At 37.3% G+C, this 21,853-nt stretch overlaps 1 protein-coding gene across 1 annotated transcript in view; it reads left to right on the top strand.

Moving 5' to 3' along the window:
* Positions 1–20,615, top strand: part of CCDC50 (coiled-coil domain containing 50) — a 341,194-nt gene extending 320,579 nt beyond the window's left edge. The window contains 4 exon segments of the mRNA XM_053711877.1: positions 4,028–4,126; positions 7,603–7,679; positions 16,138–16,244; positions 17,886–20,615. Coding sequence (XP_053567852.1) covers positions 4,028–4,126; positions 7,603–7,679; positions 16,138–16,244; positions 17,886–17,905 — 303 coding nt within the window. The 3' untranslated portion in view covers positions 17,906–20,615.
* The last annotated feature ends 1,238 nt before the right edge of the window (positions 20,616–21,853 follow it).

Below are 21,853 nucleotides of genomic sequence, written 5' to 3'. Positions count from 1 at the left end.
TCTGATGGTTGCTTCATTGGACATCATTCCTTTGCTCAATTCTATCTGCGAGCCTGCTGTTATGCATGTTCAGATAGTGGACCTGGGATCCTGTGGCTCTGTCTTGGAGGATAGATCTGTCGACCTGAGATTCTTTCCTGTGGATACGAGAGGGGAATTAGTGGTAGAATGCTCGCTTAGCTTGCAAGAGGTAACGAGATCGTTGCCCGCATTCTCCAGAATCTTTTGGTTGTCTCAGGTGCATCTGTCTCGGGGCACATCCTTCCGGAGACCTTCCTGAATAATCGTGACTACGGTCGCTAGCCTGTTGGATTGGTGTCTAAGGACTTGGGAGGAGTCTGCTCTTTCCATAACCATTTTGCAGTTGAAAGTGATCTACAATGCTCTAAAGGCTTGGCCTCAGTTGTCTTAAACTGTTTTTTCCGGTTCTGGTTGAACAATTTCATCTCAGTGGTTTAGATTAACCACCTGGGAGGAACCTGGAGTTCCTTTGCCATGATTGGCGTGGATTGTTCGGTGGGCGGACGCTCACATTCATTGTTTATCCAGTATTCACATTTCAGGAGTGAATACCGGGAGCAGACTTCTTGAGCAGTCAGACTTTTCATCCCGGGGAGTGGTGCTTCTCCCGGAGATGTTCTCCAGGTTAACCCTCAGATGGGGGGGTACTGGAGTTTGAGATGGCAGTACGCCAAGCCAAGTTATGTTAAAGGTCAGGAGATCAGCAGGCAGATCTGTTAAATACCCTGGCGTTTCCTTGGGATTTCAGTCTGACATCCCTGTTCTTCAGTTTGCTCTCCTTCCATGAGTCATTGTTGGTATCAAATGGGAGTGAGCATCGGTATTTTAATAGTTCCTGCATAGTTTTGCTTGATCTGGTATACAGACCAAGCAGAGATGTATTTCTTCCACCTTGGTGGTTGTTCCTGAGGAAGGACCTAATTTAGGGTACATTCTTTCATCCAACTTCATTTTCTTTGAAGCTTTCTGCTTGGAGATTGAATGCTATTTTTGTCTAAGCGTGGTTTTTCGGAATCTGTCATTGAGACCATGATTCAGGTTCGCAAACCTGTTACTAGTAACTTGTATCATAAGGTATGGTGTAAATTCCCTGATTGGTGTGAATCCCACGACTACTCTTGGAAGTAGGGTCAGGATTCCTAGGGGTTTTTGCTCTTTCTTCAGGAAGGTCTGGAGGACGGACTGTTAGTCAGTTTTCTGAAGGGTCAGATTTCTGCCTTATACTTTTTTACACAAGTATCTGGCGAATGTGCCAGATGTGTAATCTTTTTGTCAGACCATGGTTAGTATCAGGCCTGTGTTTAAGTCTGTTGCTCCTCTTGGAGCTTTAACCTTGGTTTTAAGGGTTTGTATCAGGCTCAGTTTGAGCCATAGCATTCCATCTATCTAAAAGTTATAAAGGGACATTTTCACCCTGGACAGTCATACATTCACAGTGGGCTCAGTGGAACTCTCGTAGTGGGATACAAACACATCTGACTACACAGCATCCAGTTTAACCGTGTTTTGGACAACTTATACAGAGTGCCACTACATACCTCATATGTTTGAGGGTGAAGTCTGTAAGTGTACATCCTGATGTTTTTACTGTTTTGAATAAAGTGAAAAGTTGTTTTTTATCTGAACTTAGATCAGTGTGTTTTCTCTTGGTTGCGCTCCATCCCCCTTTCTGTTTCTACAGATTTTTTGCTCATATATCCACACCTCACGGAGATCACACCAGTGATTGGAAGGGAGCTGCACTGCAAACACACGTATCAACACAAGAACTCTCTAAAAGGGAAGTTAAGATTTTATGTTTCTTTTTCAAATATTGGAATGACTTTTTATTTCTAAAGGGGACTATATCATATGATTCTCTGATCTTTTAAATTGTATTTTTTGTCCGATTGATTGTTTGATTTTGGATAATATTGTGAACTGCTTATTAATTATTACACTGTATTGTATGTGGTGTTATATTATCTATATTCATTGTTGTGTGGCGCTACCTTAATATTGTATGCTATACAGTATTTCTTTGGTTATAGCATTCCATAGATTTTAAGTTTTTATCTTGGAAGTTTTCTTTTTTGCTGTAACTTCTGCTCGGAGAGTTTAGGTACTCCTGGCTTTGCAGTATGATTCACCTTATCGTATCTTTCTTGCCTATAAGGTGGTCCTTCCTTAAACTGTTTCTAATAGAAATATTAATCAGGAAATTGTTGTTCCTTCTCTATGTCCTAATCCTTCTTTTCATAAGGAACGTTTGTTGCACAACTTGGATGTGGTGTATGATCTTAAATTCCATCTACAGATCTTTTTTTGTTTCTCTGGGAAACGTTAAGGTCAAAAACCTACTGCTACTTCTCTTTCTCTCTTGTTGAGAAGTACATTTTGTTTGGCATAGGAGACTGCGGGACAGCAGTCTCCTGAGAGGATTACAGCTTGTTCATGAGGACTGTTTTCCTTTTCTTGGGTTTTCAAGAATGAAGTTTCTGTGGGACAGATTTGCAAGTTGCAGCTTGATTTTGCTTACATTCTTTTTCCAAATTCTATAAATTTGATACTTTTGCTTCGGTTGAGGCTTCTTTTGGGAGAAAAGTTCTTCAAGCGGTGGAGCCTTCTGTTTAGGTTACCTGTCTTGTCCCTCCCTAATCATCTGTGTCATCTAGCTTGGGTATTGGTTCCCATAGTAATTGATGATGCTGTGGGCTCACCATATCTTAGGCAAGAAAACATAATTTATGCTTACCTGATGCATTTCTTTCTTTCCGGATATGGTGAGTCCACGGCCCCGCCCTTTATTTTAAGACAGTTATTTTTTACTAACACCTCAGACACCTCTACACTTTTGTGTTTTCTTCTTTTTTCCATTTCTCTTCAGCCGAGTGAGTGGGGGTTATGGGTAAGGGAAGTGACATTTAACAGCTTTTGCTGTGGTGCTCTTTGCCTCCTCCTGCTGGTCAGGAGTGATATTCCCACTAGTAATTGATGATGCTGTGGACTCACCATATCCGGAAGAAAGAAATTTATCAGGTAAGCATAAATTATGTTTTATTGAACACTATAGAAATGTAGGCTGCACCCTTTGGGGAGATACACAGTTATCAAGGTAAAATATGTGCTGATGTATCCTGTCAGTGACCTTTAGAGAATCAGGCCTTTATTCTACATTACTACTCACATAAACTAAAGATTTCTCACTGTGGCCTTATACATGGCACATTAAAAGGGCACATTATATCTATTAGTTTATATGTGCAGTTGTTGTGTAGCATAATGAAAGAATGAAAAGTTTAAACGTTTAAATTCAAGCAAATAGCTAGTTTGTTTTGTTACTCTAAAAACCCCAATGCTTACCTACAGTTTCGTAATGTTGTTATTCCCAGTTGAAATTATTGTAAATAATCTAATATGACCAGCTAGGAATATTTGCATTGTTTTTCCATCTAGGGATAATACCCAATGAAAAGCCTGTAAAAGTCTTCTTTATCTCATCTCCCTTGTTGTGGTCCATTAAGACAGCTATTAAAGAGCCTCTTCACTTACCAAGCAATCACTGTGTAGAAGCTGCTGGGTCACAGTTCTGGATCTTGCAGAACATGCTCTAACCTCTCTAAAAAAATACAAATTTCTGTTCTACCCCCCCCCCCTCCCCGAGTTTAATTTACCATCCTTTATATATGCATATGCAAAGCCACACATCTTTATTTGACAACACCAGGTTTTAGCTTAAAACTGTTATCTAGTACAGACATTCTCAAACTTGGCCCTCCAGAGGTTTTGGAACTATATTTCCCATGATGCTCAGCCAGCATAGCAGCTGGCTGAGCATCATGGGAAATGTAGTTCCAAAACCTCTGGAGAGCCAAGTTTAAGGATGTCTGGTCTAGTATATAAAAACAATATGGTGAACTATCCCATCTCTCCTGTTGTATTTGCAATATGCATCCTTATTGTTTCAATACACTCTCGAATGCTATTGTTTGTATGTTTTTCTAATTGTTTTATTTTAAATTTGAAGGAAATAGCTCGTATGTTGATGGAAAAAGAAGAGAAAATATACAAGAAATCTAAAGGGCGTGAAAAGGTGTCAGATAAGAGGAGACCAGAAGAATGGGAAGTAAGTATGATTCTATGTCTGTTTTCCAGTCTACATCAAGTAGTTTTATCTTTGTAAGTAATTATAATCCGTAGTGTTTTTCCAGTTGTGGCAGAGGATGGGTAGATGACCAGAATCATGTTATGCATAAAAATATGAATTCATAAACAAAATAGATTTGGGATCTTACAACCAAAACATACGTGGCTTCTTGCAATGAACAGACAATAATGGATTAGCATCATGTGATCAGAGAAGAGCCCATTATCTGCTGCCGTCTGGTTGTTTATTCTCTTTGAGTGACATCGTACGGAATATAGCTCACTGCCTCAGCAGAAAGCACTGATACAGTTGCAATTTATTTTTAACTTTTTTTAGACAAGCGTGTTTACTAGGCACTTACTCTAATGATTGTATATGGTTAGTGCTGATGTAAGATATTTTGCTTATACATATATGATGACCTAAGCAATGTTTCTTAGAACTGTCAGAAGTAACTGTTCTATAGACTATGGCAATTACATAGAATAAATATGGACTGCACTTACAGACTTGATTGAATGTACATCCTGGGTACTGGGCAGCATTTTTTCATAACCTGGGCAGCAGTCTCAGGGTAAACTGTGCTCTCATTCTCTGACACAGGCACCAAACCACAGATTTTCAAACAATACAAAGAAAAGGCTACCACTCATATGCATTAAAAGCAGCAATTACTAAAACATAATTTGAAGATTTTAGTTGCCATTATTGCTAAGCCCAAATATCCTTCCAGAACACCTCTGGTTCTTGAGTCTTCGGTGAGTAAGAAGGGCAGGACACAGTCACTGAAGGTTTTGTGGAGGGGCACTTGGGTAATACTAGTTCCAATACTAGTAAGGGGGGGAACAAAACATAAACTGAATGAAAAATTGCTCATACATAATGGGTTTTATTGCACATATTGTTAAACCGCATGGTTACAGGATTTATAAACACTTAAAACAAATAAACTGTAAAACAATGCACCAAGTAGAGCAATATGCGTACATATGTTATAAGGCAGCAGCACAGATGCATCATCATATTATCTTACAATCAAATCTTTCTAAAAGTAAAAGAAAAAAAAAAAGTCTAGTATTTGGGAAAAGTTGAAGTATGGACACAGCCCCTGGAAACTTGTGAACTGAAGATGGTGGTAAGCCCTCTCTTTTTAATCAGCTGTGATTGTTGCAATTTTGATTATAAAGGTTATATCACAACACAAAACTGTTCTGTTCAAAAACCAGTTCTTATCCAAAACATTGGATTGATTTAGTATAGCAAAATGTGAATTTATTAGATTAAAGCGCAACTGCTCCAACACAATTATGAGCTCAATGTACTAATCAGCGTAAGCAGTTGAGAACCTTGTCCGCACCGGCCTTTGTACATGGGGCCCTATGTATTTAAAGTTAGCCAATATATGAAGGTTCATAGTTTCATCTAAAAGTAATTTGAAATTCTTTTAGGGTATTTCTGTACCCTGGCGGTAAGTACTCTTAGTTTATCCCTGTCTCAATCCTTTAGTTAAAAAAGGTTTCAGTTACGTTTTAGGACCCAAGGAAATAATCAAGCACCAAACATAAAATATGTAGACACACCTGTTTGCCTTAATTAAATAGAGAGCTAAATTATTACAAGAGAACCTTTTTTTCAGTAAAGTCCAAAAAATAAAGATGTCAATTTTCAGTTGTGAATTGTGTTCAAAATACCTTTGCATATTAGACTATGTATACTTTACTAGTGAGGGCATTTACACCCCTCGTGCACAGCTGAGAAATGCTTCTCGGCTTTTTATTTTTCCCACTGATTGTACCTGAATTTGTACCTAAAATGGAACAAGAGGAAAGTTAGCAAGTTGAAATCCTTTTGCTACACACTATAATTCTGCAGACTGCAAGTCATTTTCCAGTTGCAGGAAAGCAACAGCAGCAGAAGCATCATTCTGCATAATGCCAGAAGTCTATACTATGCTACGGAATTTGGCGGCGCTTTACAAATGATAATAATAATAATGATACTAATATGCTATACAGGGCTATTTCTATCGATGGTTGGGCACTGTATGTGTATTATATGTTTCAGGCTGTAGCCGGGATCAATGTAGCGCAAGCAGCTACAGGTAGGGAGTGTGTTGTCTCCTGGCTCTAGGAATGCTTGGAGTGAAGAGAGAAATTACATTAATTTAATTCCTTTACTCATTTCAAGCATTCTTTGTATCTTTACAGACACTAATCAGTTTTTTTGCATAATCGATTATGGAAATTCTCTTGCCTTCCCTATAGTCCCTTTTCAGGGGTCACTACTCATGGAATAGATATATTTATTTGGTAGACCTTTTTCTATTTCAGGGCTTTCTATGCATTGCATAAATTTGACAGTGTACTTGAGTAAGTTACATTTTTCTTCTATGACTTAGAGCATATAATTTTAAATAACTTTCCATTTTTTTTTAGCATATGTGCTTCATCCCCTTTGTATACTTTGTTGAAAGCAGCAATCCTCTTCTGGGAACAAGCTGAACTTATGTAGTGGACCAGTAGCAAGAGGTGTATATGTGCAACCAGCAATCAGCTGCTTCAAGCTCCCAGTAGTGTAATGCTGCTCCTGAGCATACCTAGGTATGCAATTCAACAAAGGATACCAAGAGAATCAAGCAAACTTGATGTTAGAAGGGAAATTGATGAAAGTTATTTAAAATTGCATCTTCTGTATCAGTGTTTCTCAACTCTAGTCCCCAAGTACCCCAAACTGACTAAATTTACATGATATAACTAGACTACAGGTAAAACAATCAGCTGGTCCGTAACCATGGCTACAGCTGATGGGTGAGAGCAGACTATTTCACATGTGCTAGTCTAGTTCTCTAGTTCAGATATCATGAAAATCTGTTAATTGTATTTAAGGACTGGAGTTAAAAAACACTGCTCTATATCAATTAATCAAGAAAGTGTTTGACTTGACTTATCCCCTTAAAGCAGTTACATGGTTTTAATTACATATGGACTTCTATTGCAATTTTAAAGCAAAATATTGAGCATCTGTTTAATAAAATAATTATTTGGTCAGTAAAGCTAGGGTGCATCTTACATTAGTATTAATACAGACCAGGATTTTTTTTTCCCAGTCAAGAAACTGATCTACTAATATGAATATTAGTGTGATCTAGAAAGTGTTTTGCATTATACAGGCGTTTACATTAATACAAAGCATTTGCACTATTGTCTCTTTTTCTACAACAATTGAATGTGTGCACTATAAAACATTATAAAGCTGCAGGGTTTGTTAAGGTACTGAAGTATGTATTTAGCTATAGAAGACATTAACACGAATGCAATAAAACCAGTGAATGATAGTATGATATTAAATGAGAGACCTTGCAGACCTGTACATGGTGTTAGACTTCCTTTCTAAAGGAACAATGTAGGGCTTAGTTTTGCAGCTTTTCTCACAAAGCATTTTTTTTTTCATAGCAGAATGCTCAAGAGCATGTCCGGCCGAAGTCAAGAGAAAGTCATGAACAGCACCGCAGCAGGAGTGATAAACCATACAGGTAAAAGGTCATACGACTTATAGTGCATTAGTGAGTGTCCCAGTACACATAATTTGTTGATTTCTTTCTTTCATAAGATGGTGAGAGCCCATGTTGAAGTACTCTTCAGCCCACCAGAAGGAGGAAAAACGCCCCAACATAAAGCTTTGATCCCTCTCATTCTCCCAGAATCCCTTGCGTCCAAGATATAGAGTGAGGTGAATTCTGAAGTGCTGATGTAAATGTAATTTGATAGAGGTTCTCTTACTACGCTGAAACCCAATTTCCCCGCCCCCCTTAGTGCATTCTTAACAGATAACAGGAGTTCAGTCAGAGAGTGAGACATATCCCAGTGTGGAGAATGCACATGCCTCCTAGTTGAAATGTGGATTTATCTGGCAATCCCCTGGTCAACGGTGTACTGTTCCTTGTGAGATCCTTGGCACTGTGCTTGCACTGCCTCAGATGGGCCAGTCTAATTACCACAGTCAATTGCAGCTAAGCGCAACACAGTAGTTGTAAGTGTTGACTGGAACATTACACCTTCAAATGTAGCCACCAATCAGCAAGTGCTACCCAGGTGCTGAACGAAAAATGGGCCGGCTCCTAACCTTACATTTCATCCTTTTCAAATAAAGATAGCAAGAAAAATTGATAATGGGAATAAATTAGAAAGTTGCTTAAAATTGCCTGCTCTATCTGAATCATGAAGGAAAAAAATTGAGTTTTGTATCCCTTTAAGCACAATCAGTTGTAGATGCACTTTTATACAAAGTAAGCTACAGTTAGTCAGGCTCTCATGCTTACAATCTAAAGAATCCTACATAAATTAAAAGGAGTTCCCTAGCAAAGAAGGAAGTGTCCTGAATAATCACAAAAGTGAAGATCCGCCACTGATTACAGCTATTACGTGGTTGAACAATTTGGAGGTGGACTTTTTCAGCTTCCAGCACCTTCACACGGGGGAGTGGTCTCTGAACCATGAGGTTTTCAACCAGATAGTAAGAAATAGACATCATGGCATTTTGAGTGAGTCACAAGATACCCTGATGCTATGCCAGATCAAAGGGTTCTTAGGCAGGTCAGATAAATGCCCTAGTAGCTCCCTGGTCGCTGTTGCTTTCTAGTGTGATAGCAAGGATATACTAAGAATAAGCTTAATGATTCTGATATTTCTAGCTTGGATTTTCAGAACTTATGTGGACCTGATTCAGGTGTCCTTTTTCCCACTTTGGCAGTTACTTCTTAGAAGAGACCTCCTCTCTCAAGGTCCCTTTTATCATCAGGCTCTGAAACCTCTGTTTCTTTCATGTAATTAACAAGAGTCCATGAGCTAGTGACGTATGGGATATACATTCCTACCAGGAGGGGCAAAGTTTCCCAAACCTTAAAATGCCTATAAATACACCCCTCACCACACCCACAAATCAGTTTTACAAACTTTGCCTCCAAGGGAGGTGGTGAAGTAAGTTTGTGCTAGATTCTACGTTGATATGCGCTCCGCAGCAAGTTGGAGCCCGGTTTTCCTCTCAGCGTGCAGTGAATGTCAGAGGGATGTGAGGAGAGTATTGCCTATTGAATGCAGTGATCTCCTTCTACGGGGTCTATTTCATAAGGTTCTCTGTTATCGGTCGTAGAGATTCATCTCTTACCTCCCTTTTCAGATCGACGATATACTCTTATATTTACCATTTCCTCTACTGATTCTCGTTTCAGTACTGGTTTGGCTTTCTACAAACATGTAGATGAGTGTCCTGGGGTAAGTAAGTCTTATTTTCTGTGACACTCTAAGCTATGGTTGGGCACTTTATTTATAAAGTTCTAAATATATGTATTCAAACATTTATTTGCCTTGACTCAGAATGTTCAACTTTCCTTATTTCCAGACAGTCAGTTTCATATTTGGGATTATGCTTTAAATTATCATATTTTGTCTTACCTCAAAAATTTGACTTTTTTCCCTGTGGGCTGTTAGGCTCGCGGGGGCTGAAAATGCTTCATTTTATTGCGTCATTTTTGGCGCGGATTTTTTTGGCGCAAAAATTCATTTCCGTTTCCGGCGTCATACGTGTCGCCGGAAGTTGCGTCATTTTTTGACGTTATTTTGCGCCAAAAATGTCGGCGTTCCGGATGTGGCGTCATTTTTGGCGCCAAAAGTATTTAGGCGCCAAATAATGTGGGCGTCTTATTTGGCGCCAAAAAATATGGGCGTCGCTTTTGTCTCCACATTATTTCAGTCTCATTTTCATTTGCTTCTGGTTGCTAGAAGCTTGATGTTTGGCATTTTTTTCCCATTCCTGAAACTGTCTTATAAGGAATTTGATTTATTTTGCTTTATATGTTGTTTTTTCTCTTACATATTGCAAGATGTCTCACGTTGCATCTGAGCCAGAAGATACTACAGGAAAACCACTGCCTGCTGGATCTACCAAAGCTAAGTGTATCTGCTGTAAACTTTTGGTAGCTATTTCTCCAGCTGTTGTTTGTATTAATTGTCATGACAAACTTGTTAAAGCAGATAATATTTCCTTTAGTGATGTACCATTGCCTGTTGCAGTTCCCTCAACATCTAAGGTGCAGAATGTTCCTGATAACATAAGAGATTTTGTTTCTGAATCCATAAAGAAGGCTTTGTCTGTTATTTCTCCTTCTAGTAAACGTAAAAAGTCTTTTAAATCTTCTCTCTCTACAGATGAATTTTTAAATGAACACCATCATTCTGATTCTTTGGACTCTTCTAGTTCAGAGGATTCTGTCTCAGAGATTGATGCTGATAAATCTTCATATTTATTTAAGATGGAATTTATTCGCTCTTTACTTAAAGAAGTACTAATTGCTTTAGAAATAGAGGATTCTAGTCCTCTTGATACTAATTCTATACGTTTGGATAAGGTTTTTAAAGCTCCTGCGGTTATTCCAGAAGTCTTTCCTGTTCCTAATGCTATTTCTGCAGTAATTGCTAAGGAATGGGATAAATTGGGTAATTCATTTACTCCTTCTAAACGTTTTAAGCAATTATATCCTGTTCCGCCTGACAGGTTAGAATTTTGGGACAAAATCCCTAAAGTTGATGGGGCTATTTCTACCCTTGCTAAACGTACTACCATTCCTACGTCAGATGGTACCTCGTTTAAGGATCCTTTAGATAGAAAAATTGAATCTTTTCTAAGAAAAGCTTATCTATGTTCAGGTAATCTTCTTAGACCTGCTATATCATTGGCTGATGTTGCTGCAGCTTCAACTTTTTGGTTGGAAACTCTAGCGCAACAAGTAACAAATCGTGATTCTCATGATATTATTATTCTTCTCCAGCATGCTAATAATTTCATCTGTGATGCCATTTTTGATATTATTAGAGTTGATGTTAGATTTATGTCTCTGGCTATCTTAGCCAGAAGAGCTTTATGGCTTAAGACTTGGAATGCTGATATGGCTTCTAAATCAACTCTACTTTCCATTTCTTTCCAGGGAAACAAATTATTTGGTTCTCAGTTGGATTCTATTATTTCAACTGTTACTGGTGGGAAAGGAACTTTTTTACCACAGGATAAAAAATCTAAAGGTAAAAACAGGGCTAACAATCGTTTTCGTTCCTTTCGTTTCAACAAAGAACAAAAGCCTGATCCTTCGTCCTCAGGAGCAGTTTCAGTTTGGAAACCATCTCCAGTCTGGAATAAATCCAAGCCTGCTAGAAAGGCAAAGCCTGCTTCTAAGTTCACATGAAGGTACGGCCCTCATTCCAGTTCAGCTGGTAGGGGGCAGGTTACGTTTTTTCAAAGAAATTTGGATCAAATCTGTTCACAATCTTTGGATTCAGAACATTGTTTCAGAAGGGTACAGAATTGGTTTCAAGATGAGACCTCCTGCAAAGAGATTTTTTCTTTCCCATGTCCCAGTAAATCCAGTGAAAGCTCAAGCATTTCTGAATTGTGTTTCAGATCTAGAGTTGGCTGGAGTAATTATGCCAGTTCCAGTTCCGGAACAGGGGATGGGGTTTTATTCAAATCTCTTCATTGTACCAAAGAAGGAGAATTCCTTCAGACCAGTTCTGGATCTAAAATTATTGAATCGTTATGTAAGGATACCAACGTTCAAGATGGTAACTGTAAGGACTATATTGCCTTTTGTTCAGCAAGGGAATTATATGTCCACAATAGATTTACAGGATGCATATCTGCATATTCCGATTCATCCAGATCATTATCAGTTCCTGAGATTCTCTTTTCTAGACAAGCATTACCAATTTGTGGCTCTACCGTTTGGCCTTGCTACAGCTCCAAGAATTTTCACAAAGATTCTCGGTGCCCTTCTGTCTGTAATCAGAGAACAGGGTATTGTGGTATTTCCTTATTTGGACGATATCTTGGTACTTGCTCCGTCTTTACATTTAGCAGAGTCTCATACGAATCGACTTGTGTTGTTTCTTCAAGATCATGGTTGGAGGATCAATTTACCAAAAAGTTCTTTGATTCCTCAAACAAGGGTAACCTTTCTGGGTTTCCAGATAGATTCAGTGTCCATGACTCTGTCTTTAACAGACAAGAGACGTCTAAAATTGATTACAGCTTGTCGAAACCTTCAGTCACAATCATTCCCTTCGGTAGCCCTATGCATGGAAATTCTAGGTCTTATGACTGCTGCATCGGACGCGATTCCCTTTGCTCGTTTTCACATGCGACCTCTTCAGCTCTGTATGCTGAACCAATGGTGCAGGGATTACACGAAGATATCTCAATTAATATCTTTAAAACCGATTGTTCGACACTCTCTAACGTGGTGGACAAATCACCATCGTTTAATTCAGGGGGCTTCTTTTGTTCTTCCGACCTGGACTGTAATTTCAACAGATGCAAGTCTCACAGGTTGGGGAGCTGTGTGGGGATCTCTGACGGCACAAGGAGTTTGGGAATCTCAGGAGGTGAGATTACCGATCAATATTTTGGAACTCCGTGCAATTTTCAGAGCTCTTCAGTTTTGGCCTCTTCTGAAGAGAGAATCGTTCATTTGTTTTCAGACAGACAATGTCACAACTGTGGCATACATCAATCATCAAGGAGGGACTCACAGTCCTCTGGCTATGAAAGAAGTATCTCGAATTTTGGTTTGGGCGGAATCCAGCTCCTGTCTAATCTCTGCGGTTCATATCCCAGGTGTAGACAATTGGGAAGCGGATTATCTCAGTCGCCAAACGTTGCATCCGGGCGAATGGTCTCTTCACCCAGAGGTATTTCTTCAGATTGTTCAATTGTGGGGGCTCCCAGAGATAGATCTGATGGCCTCTCATCTAAACAAGAAACTTTCCAGGTATCTGTCCAGATCCCGGGATCCTCAGGCGGAGGCAGTGGATGCATTATCACTTCCTTGGAAGTATCATCCTGCCTATATCTTTCCGCCTCTAGTTCTTCTTCCAAGAGTAATCTCCAAGATTCTGAGGGAATGCTCGTTTGTTCTGCTAATAGCTCCGGCATGGCCTCACAGGTTTTGGTATGCGGATCTTGTCCGGATGGCATCTTGCCAGCCATGGACTCTTCCGTTAAGACCAGACCTTCTGTCACAAGGTCCTTTTTTCCATCCGGATCTGAAATCCTTAAATTTAAAGGTATGGAGATTGAACGCTTGATTCTTGGTCATAGAGGTTTCTCTGACTCCGTGATTAATACTATGTTACAGGCTCGTAAATCTGTATCTCGAGAGATATATTATAGAGTCTGGAAGACTTATATTTCATGGTGTCTTTCTCATCATTTTTCTTGGCATTCTTTTAGAATACCGAGAATTTTACAATTTCTTCAGGATGGTTTGGATAAGGTTTTGTCCGCAAGTTCTTTGAAAGGACAAATCTCTGCTCTTTCTGTTCTTTTTCACAGAAAGATTGCTATTCTTCCTGATATTCATTGTTTTGTACAAGCTTTGGTTCGTATAAAACCTGTCATTAAGTCAATTTCTCCTCCTTGGAGTTTGAATTTGGTTCTGGGAGCTCTTCAAGCTCCTCCGTTTGAACCTATGCATTCATTGGACATTAAATTACTTTCTTGGAAAGTTTTGTTCCTTTTGGCCATCTCTTCTGCTAGAAGAGTTTCTGAATTATCTGCTCTTTCGTGTGAGTCTCCTTTTCTGATTTTTCATCAGGATAAGGCGGTGTTGCGAACTTCTTTTGAATTTTTACCTAAAGTTGTGAATTCCAACAACATTAGTAGAGAAATTGTGGTTCCTTCATTATGTCCTAATCCTAAGAATTCTAAGGAGAAATCATTGCATTCTTTGGATGTTGTTAGAGCTTTGAAATATTATGTTGAAGCTACGAAATCTTTCCGTAAGACTTCTAGTCTATTTGTTATCTTTTCCGGTTCTAGGAAAGGCCAGAAAGCTTCTGCCATTTCTTTGGCATCTTGGTTGAAATCTTTAATTCATCTTGCCTATGTTGAGTCGGGTAAATCTCCGCCTCAAAGAATTACAGCTCATTCTACTAGGTCAGTATCTACTTCCTGGGCGTTTAGGAATGAAGCTTCGGTTGACCAGATCTGCAAAGCAGCAACTTGGTCTTCTTTGCATACTTTTACTAAATTCTACCATTTTGATGTATTTTCTTCTTCTGAAGCAGTTTTTGGTAGAAAAGTTCTTCAGGCAGCGGTTTCAGTTTGAATCTTCTGCTTATGTTTTTTGTTAAACTTTATTTTGGGTGTGGATTATTTTCAGCAGGAATTGGCTGTCTTTATTTTATCCCTCCCTCTCTAGTGACTCTTGTGTGGAAAGATCCACATCTTGGGTAGTCATTATCCCATACGTCACTAGCTCATGGACTCTTGTTAATTACATGAAAGAAAACATAATTTATGTAAGAACTTACCTGATAAATTCATTTCTTTCATATTAACAAGAGTCCATGAGGCCCACCCTTTTTTGTGGTGGTTATGATTTTTTTGTATAAAGCACAATTATTCCAATTCCTTATTTTATATGCTTCGCACTTTTTCTTATCACCCCACTTCTTGGCTATTCGTTAAACTGATTTGTGGGTGTGGTGAGGGGTGTATTTATAGGCATTTTAAGGTTTGGGAAACTTTGCCCCTCCTGGTAGGAATGTATATCCCATACGTCACTAGCTCATGGACTCTTGTTAATATGAAAGAAATGAATTTATCAGGTAAGTTCTTTCATAAATTATGTTTTTTGATGGCTTGGCAGTTGAATGGCTAACAGAGGCTTATCTGATAAAACCTGTCACTAGATATATCTACTGGAAGGTATGAAATAACATTTTGGAGTTCTGTAATTTCTTCAGGGTGGTTTAGAGAAAGGGTTATCTACCAGTTCTCTTAAAGTTCTAATTTTGCCCTTATCCGTCCTCTTCCACAAGAAGATCATCAAAATTCCTGATGTTCAGGTTCGTATTAGGATGGTAATTCAACCAGTACTTCTCCTTGGAGTCTTAATCCAGTATTGAGGGTTATTCAATCTTCTTATTTATGCATGTATTAGACCTTCAGCTGTTGTCCAGGAATGTTCTTTTCCTTATGGCTCTTTCCTCAGCAAGAAGAGTTTCAGAGCTTTCTGCTCTTTCTTGCAAGCCTCCTTTTTTGATTTTTCATCAAGGCTGTGTTTTAGAATGTTTATTCCTTTCTTACAAAAGTTGTATTTACTGATGCCATTAACCAGGAAATTGGGGTTCTTTCTTTCTGTCCACCTTCAAAATAAATCTAAAGAACGTCGTCTTCACAATTTGGATGCAGTAAGAACTCTCATGTTGTTGTACGTGGAAGCTACAAACTTATTCAGAATTTCTTCTTCCCTATTTATACATTTCTCTGGACCATGCAAGGGGCAAAAGGCTACAGGAGCTGCTTGACTTTAAGTTTTTATTCGTAAAACATATATGGTTGCAGGGAAAGTTCCCCTGTGCATAATTTTTTTCTTTTCTCATTTTGAAGTGTTTGCCTCTTCTTCAGCTGCTTATGACATAAAAGTACTACTGGCCATAGTGCCTGATCAGTAACGTAACTCACCTGCCTTGCCCTCCCCTCCCCCATTGCATGGTAGTTTTGTGGACCTTACTGCTTGGGTATAAGATCCCACATGTGATGTCACTTATTCTATCACCATATTTGGAAAGAAAACAAAATGTATGCTTACCTGATACATTTCTTTCAAGATGGTGAGAGTCCACAAGCCTTGCCCTTGTCATTCTGTAGAGTGACAACACCTGTTTTGCACTTACTTTGCCCTGCTTTGTCCTTTCCTGCTTTTCTAGTTTTTATACTCTATTTTGCTATATATATGACTAAGGGATTCTGGGTGAGTGGGAGGAAAAATGCTCTGGTATGTTTGTGTCTCTTTCTCCTAGTGGACTGGATTGTAATCCAACATGTGATGTCTAGTGAATTTAAACTGTCATCAAATAAATTAATTTATCAGGTAAGCATAAATTGTGTTTATCCTCAAGTCTGGATAATTGGTCATTGGCTTTTGTTTCAATGCCCAGGCCTCTTCCTCCACCTCCAGATGAAGATGATTATGACCCTGTTTATGCAAACCGAAACCAGCAAAGCTCTCCAAGATCCCATTCTAAGTCACAGTCGTCTCATAAAGGTACGTATAATCACCTAATAATGTATACATTATTCTTGATTCCTTTGGATATGATATGTAGTGCTTCAATTAAATTGCCTGAATCTTATACAATATTTCAAGTAGATTTTTGACATTTGAGAGTCCCATATCCCTTTTTTTATATTCTACCTTTTCCATAACGTAGTTTATCCGTGGATAGTATTAACATAGCTTTGGTTGCTTATACACATGGTATTACTAAACATTTTCTTTTACCTTAATAAATAAGGGTTAAGACCACTTTTTATTTTCTTATTTTGTGCTTCCCAAAGTCAAAATGTAAACAACGGATTTTAATTAAGTTTTTCATTTAACATTTGTTAGTGTTTTATTATTCACCAACTCTTGGTGAAATAATTATTCAAACTAAAAATAGAGGTTAAAGGACAATGAACTGCACCATAGATGTCCTATCTCTCGGAGAAAGAAGATAATGGTTTTACATAGCCCTGTCCGAAGATGATCAGACTGGCTTTAATTGTTTAAGAGCTGCCTGGAGGATAGTTTCCATAGCCCTATCCATCTTTCTTTAGCAAATGGCATGCGCAGTAGCACTTCAGTTCTTACTACGCAAAAGCAGCATTGGTAGTGTGCATCTGAAATGTATAACAGCTCAGTCAGAGCTCTTTCTGGTTAGCTCTCTGATTCAAGTAAGGAGTCTGAATATAGACATCCATTTTATTACACCATAAACAAACTAGTATATTTTTATTTTCCGGTGACTAGTAGCATTTTAGTATAATTTAACTGTTATTGTCTGGGTATATTTCTTTTTTTTTTTTGCCTATAACCCCCCCCCAGCAAAAACTACCCTGGGGATGCCAATGTCTAGTGGTATGCATTTTTTTTTATTTCTATAATGAAATTTTTCAGGACTGATATAGGTTTAATTACCTTAAAGGAACATGAAACCCAAATTTTGTTCTTTCACGATTTATAGGGAGCACACAATTTTAAACAACTTTGCAATTTACTTCTATTATCTAATTTTCTTTATTCTCTTGATATTTTTTCTTAAAAAGCATATCTAAATAGGCTCAGGAGCTGCTGATTAGTGGCTGCACATATATGCATCATGATATTGGCCTACCCATGTGCATTTCTATCTCTTCAACAAAGGATACCAAATTAGATAATAGAAGTAAAATGGATTGTTGTTTAAAATTGTATTCTCTGTCTGAAACATAAAAGAAAAGTTTGGGTTTTATGTTGAATACCTATTACACCATGAAAAAACACATAAAATCATTGCAGACAAGCAGAGTATTGTAGTTCAATAACTAGCCAGCAGAGAGCAGCAAAATCCAAAGTCTACACTAGAAAATAAAAGTACAAACATTTATTTGTATTTAGCATCTTTTTGTCATATTTTTTTATTCCCTGCTTTTGGAATCATCTTCCTTCCATTTGCAAACCAGTTTTAATAGTCATTGTTCTTGGTGCCGCTACACATCAAAGTCATTTTCTTCCATTACTGAACAAGCCATACATTGTTGTGAAACAGAGAAATATACTGGTTAATAGCAAATCAAAAGCCAGAATATACTTTAACTTTACTAAACTGTTTTGTTGCTTATTCTTGTAATATAGAATGTTTTTCTTTTTCCCTCATCTTTTTAGGCTCCTATTACCGACAATGAGAGCTGGATTCCGAAAATGTTTGTAGCAGATTCCGAAAAATGTCTTTGTGTTTCTTTTGTTCTTGGTTAAATTATCAGGGAACTGTTCTGTCAGTTCTTGTCTTCAGAAATATCAATATGTGACAAATGACGCAAAATTATCTGGCTTTGTGCAGCTGATAAAGTTAAATTCCATAAACATTGCTAAAAAGATTGGAATACTGACAAATTATACAAAATTGCATTTTATTTAAATTATTCAGCAGGAAAAACATAAATAGAAACTTATTTTCTGTATGAACATAAGTGAATGAGGTTAAATAATAAGTCTCAAACCAATTTTTTCAACAGGTCAGGTGAGGATTTAAAAGGTATATTTACCTCATTATGGGTCTTACTCAAAATGGCTGATCAACCAGTTCTGAAATGCCAATGAAAACAAACGTAATTTAAACTTATCTCAATTCACAAACTACTATGAATGATCTAATAAGTAATACAATGACAACTATCTAATGAACTTCTATTTTTAGATTGTAACTTGCGGTTAGCTCCCATCTTGTCTTTTATTATCATAACAGTGTTGATGTGCATAAACATCCTGTTTCTCAAAGCCCATGTTGTGCTGTATCTGCAGGGAGCCAATAGGCCATCTTCCACTGCCTGAACCAATCAGAGAAGCTTTAGAAAATACAGGAAAAGACTAAACTCGAACTTTGGTCTTTGATGTGCAGAGTGCCCTGAGTCGTTTAAGTGGATAAATGGGAATATGTTTTTTAGGAAAGGTGCTATGTTTGTTTTTCAGTAAAGCTTTTCAACAAACTTTGTAAACTCAGAAGTAAGATCTCAGATAGAAAAATATGGGCAGACAAATGACTGTGTGGCCCTGTTAAATGTCCAGATAACTGCCATTACTTTGTTCATATGTTACGATTTAATGACAATTTCTGTTAAATGGTAGATCGTCTTATTTTCCCACAGAGGATTATATAAATCGTTTAACTGGATGAATGTTACCAGAAACTGCAGATATGGTTGAAAATTCCCATGTTTAGTATAGGAGAAATGTGCAATTGTGAGTAGCAGTTACTTTACTTACATTTTTTAAGGGTTAATTACTAGAATTTGTGGTGATGTCTACTTGGGTGTATCAGAATTTTGTTTGCTTGAAAGAGAATAGTCTCCCTCATACAGTAGTTTGTTCCATGTGATTTAAGATCTTTATTTTCTTATCATTTCATCCTCGTACTTCCTTAAAGTAAGTCCCAATCTTTAAAACATGAAGGGCATTATTTCTATTTAATGCTTATGTTTAATACACTGGTTTTATATTTTAGCCAAAAGAAACATGGTGGAACGAAGCGAATAATAAACGAACAGTATGCATTATAATAGGACATTCTCAGGTGTGAAATTAAATTTTTCTCTACATTAACATTCCAGTTTTCTGCCAATTGCCCTTTCTCACCCTTTGTTTACTGTGCAGTATTAGAAAAAACTATAGAAATTGATATTTCATTAAAGCATAGTTTTATTATTAAACAGGTGAAATGAATTCCAGTCGTATCTCCTCAGGAAACAGCTGCACACTCCGCCCTGATAATTTTGTTTTTGTCACTGTATTTAACTTCCTCATGCGTAAAAAATTGGTATTACAGTAAACTGCACAATGTATGTACAGGTAGTTGGGGGGGAAATACAAAAAAAAAAAACGAAGTGCCATTTTTTATCTTTATTTTATATGCTATTAAGTTTTAGTGTATGCTCTGAATGATCAGGTTTTATGAATGTAAAATGCAAACTTTACCATTTTTTTATATTTTTACTCATATTTATTGTTAGTTACAATGTGAGCCAGTCTCTGTCAGATTTGTTAAGTATTTTTAATCAGCATGGCTGTTTTAGAATTTTTAATGACTACTTCCTCTTAGATGCTGCAACGTGTAATGTATAAATAGAATATAACTGCTCTAAGCTACTTGGTTCCTTTCTAGGGCTTGCTATCCATATATTTGCATTCAATTGCAGCTACAGCAACCAAATGGCTTAGATATCTGTTTTTAATGCATTCTTTTTCACTAATAATTTTACAGCATAAAGATTAAGCATTTTTTCTACTCAACAATATGTTGCGTCAAACTAATTTATGTAAAATATGTTTCTATTTTGGTGTGTGAGGCAGCCATCTTGAATTAGTGTGGTGCAGGATGCACAAATGTTGAATTAAAGCACATTTATTCCAACCAATTAAGTAAAACCATTATTTTAATGGGTATATTATTTGGATGGATTTTAAAACTCCAATACATGCTCATAAAATCATTAGAATCTGATCTCAGGGCAGAAAATATGGCCTCTAAATGTCACTGTTAGAGCCTTACATCTTGTTTTGGCAAGAAACAAAAGGCTTAGAAGTTGTTCTCAATAATACTTTTTGTATTAAATGTTGGCACACTTTTGAATGAATCATTTTATAGTTACTTTGTCATAGTTAAATCGGTTTGTTTGCTTGTTGCTGCTGTGGCTTTTATTGTAGACTATCTTTTTACTGCAATTATAGCTTGCAAATTATAGAAGAAAACAATCTATACCACATATGATGAATGTTTTTGGGGCCAAATGCCCATTTTTTCTGCATGAAACTGCATTATAGATCACACTGTGAATTTAACATGAGCATTATTTTTTTTAAATTAATTATATTTGTAAAATAAATACTTTACTCAACTAATATGCACCATTTGAATGTTTTCAGATACTCATGAACTGTGTTTACTTGTCAGTCTAGCTTCCATGTTTTTTTCAACCTTTTGGATGACAGGAGCAAGCAATGTGGTGTTCTCTCAGGCAAAATACAAAAGAGGACTTAAAGGGACATAAAACCCAAATTTTTTCGTTCATGATTTAGAAAGAGCATGCAATTTTTAACAGCTTTCTAATTTACTTCTATTATCTAATTTGCTTCATTCTCTTGATATCCTTTGCTGAAAAGCATATTAAGAAAAGGATCAGTAGCTCCTGATTGGTGGCTCCACATAAATACCTTGTGTGATAGGCTTACCTATGTGCATTGTTATTTCTTCAACAAAGGATATCTAAAAAATGAAGCAAATTATATGATAGAAGTAAATTGGAATATTTACAATTGTATACTCTCTGAATCATGAAAGAAAATTCTTGTGTTTAGTGTCCCTTTAAGATGTGCTTGATTAAACTTTCATTTTTCAGATAGAGTATGCAATTTTAAGCAACTTTCCAATTTACTTATATTATCAAATGTCCTTTGTTCTCATGGTATCCTTTGTTGAAAAGTAAGCCTTTGTAGATTCAGGAGCATTTACGTTTCTTTAACTCTCCATGGCAGCAGTGCTTGCAACAATGTTTGTAGCAATGTATTAATATAGCAAATGCTTATTCCATAAAAAGCTATGGACATGCATGCTCCTTTGATTCTACCTTGGTTTACTCTTCAACAATGGATACCAAGAGAACAAAGCAAATTTGATAATAGAATAAAAAGGGAACAGCTGCTAAAATTACTCTTGTAATCATGAAAGTTTAATTCTGACTATACTGACCCTTTGTATGGGTGTGGTGGACTAAACAGTTGGTTCCTTTTTTCTTTACTTTGCATGCTGTTTACGGGTGTTTAGTTCTGCCACTGACACAATATATATATATAGGAACCACAAAGATGCACTCTCAGGTGTCAGACTTTTATCAGTGAAGTAAAGATTACTTTATTCGGAACGTTTTCGGGGATCAAGTTCCCTTCGTCAGCATGCTGACGAAGGGGACTTGATCCCCGAAAACGTTCCGAATAAAGTAATCTTTACTTCACTGATAAAAGTCCTGAGAGTGCATCTTTTCGGTTCCTGTATCCTTTTCAAGCCTGCACCCAGGCGGATGTCCATTTGTGGGAATAAGTTGGTGTCTGGATATCTGTATGTATATATGTATATATATGTA

This window comes from Bombina bombina, chromosome 4 (genome assembly GCF_027579735.1).
Source record: "Bombina bombina isolate aBomBom1 chromosome 4, aBomBom1.pri, whole genome shotgun sequence".
In the NCBI taxonomy this organism is placed as follows: Eukaryota; Metazoa; Chordata; class Amphibia; order Anura; family Bombinatoridae; genus Bombina; species Bombina bombina.
Note: the sequence above shows the minus strand (reverse complement) of the source record. Positions and strands in the feature narration are given on the sequence as shown.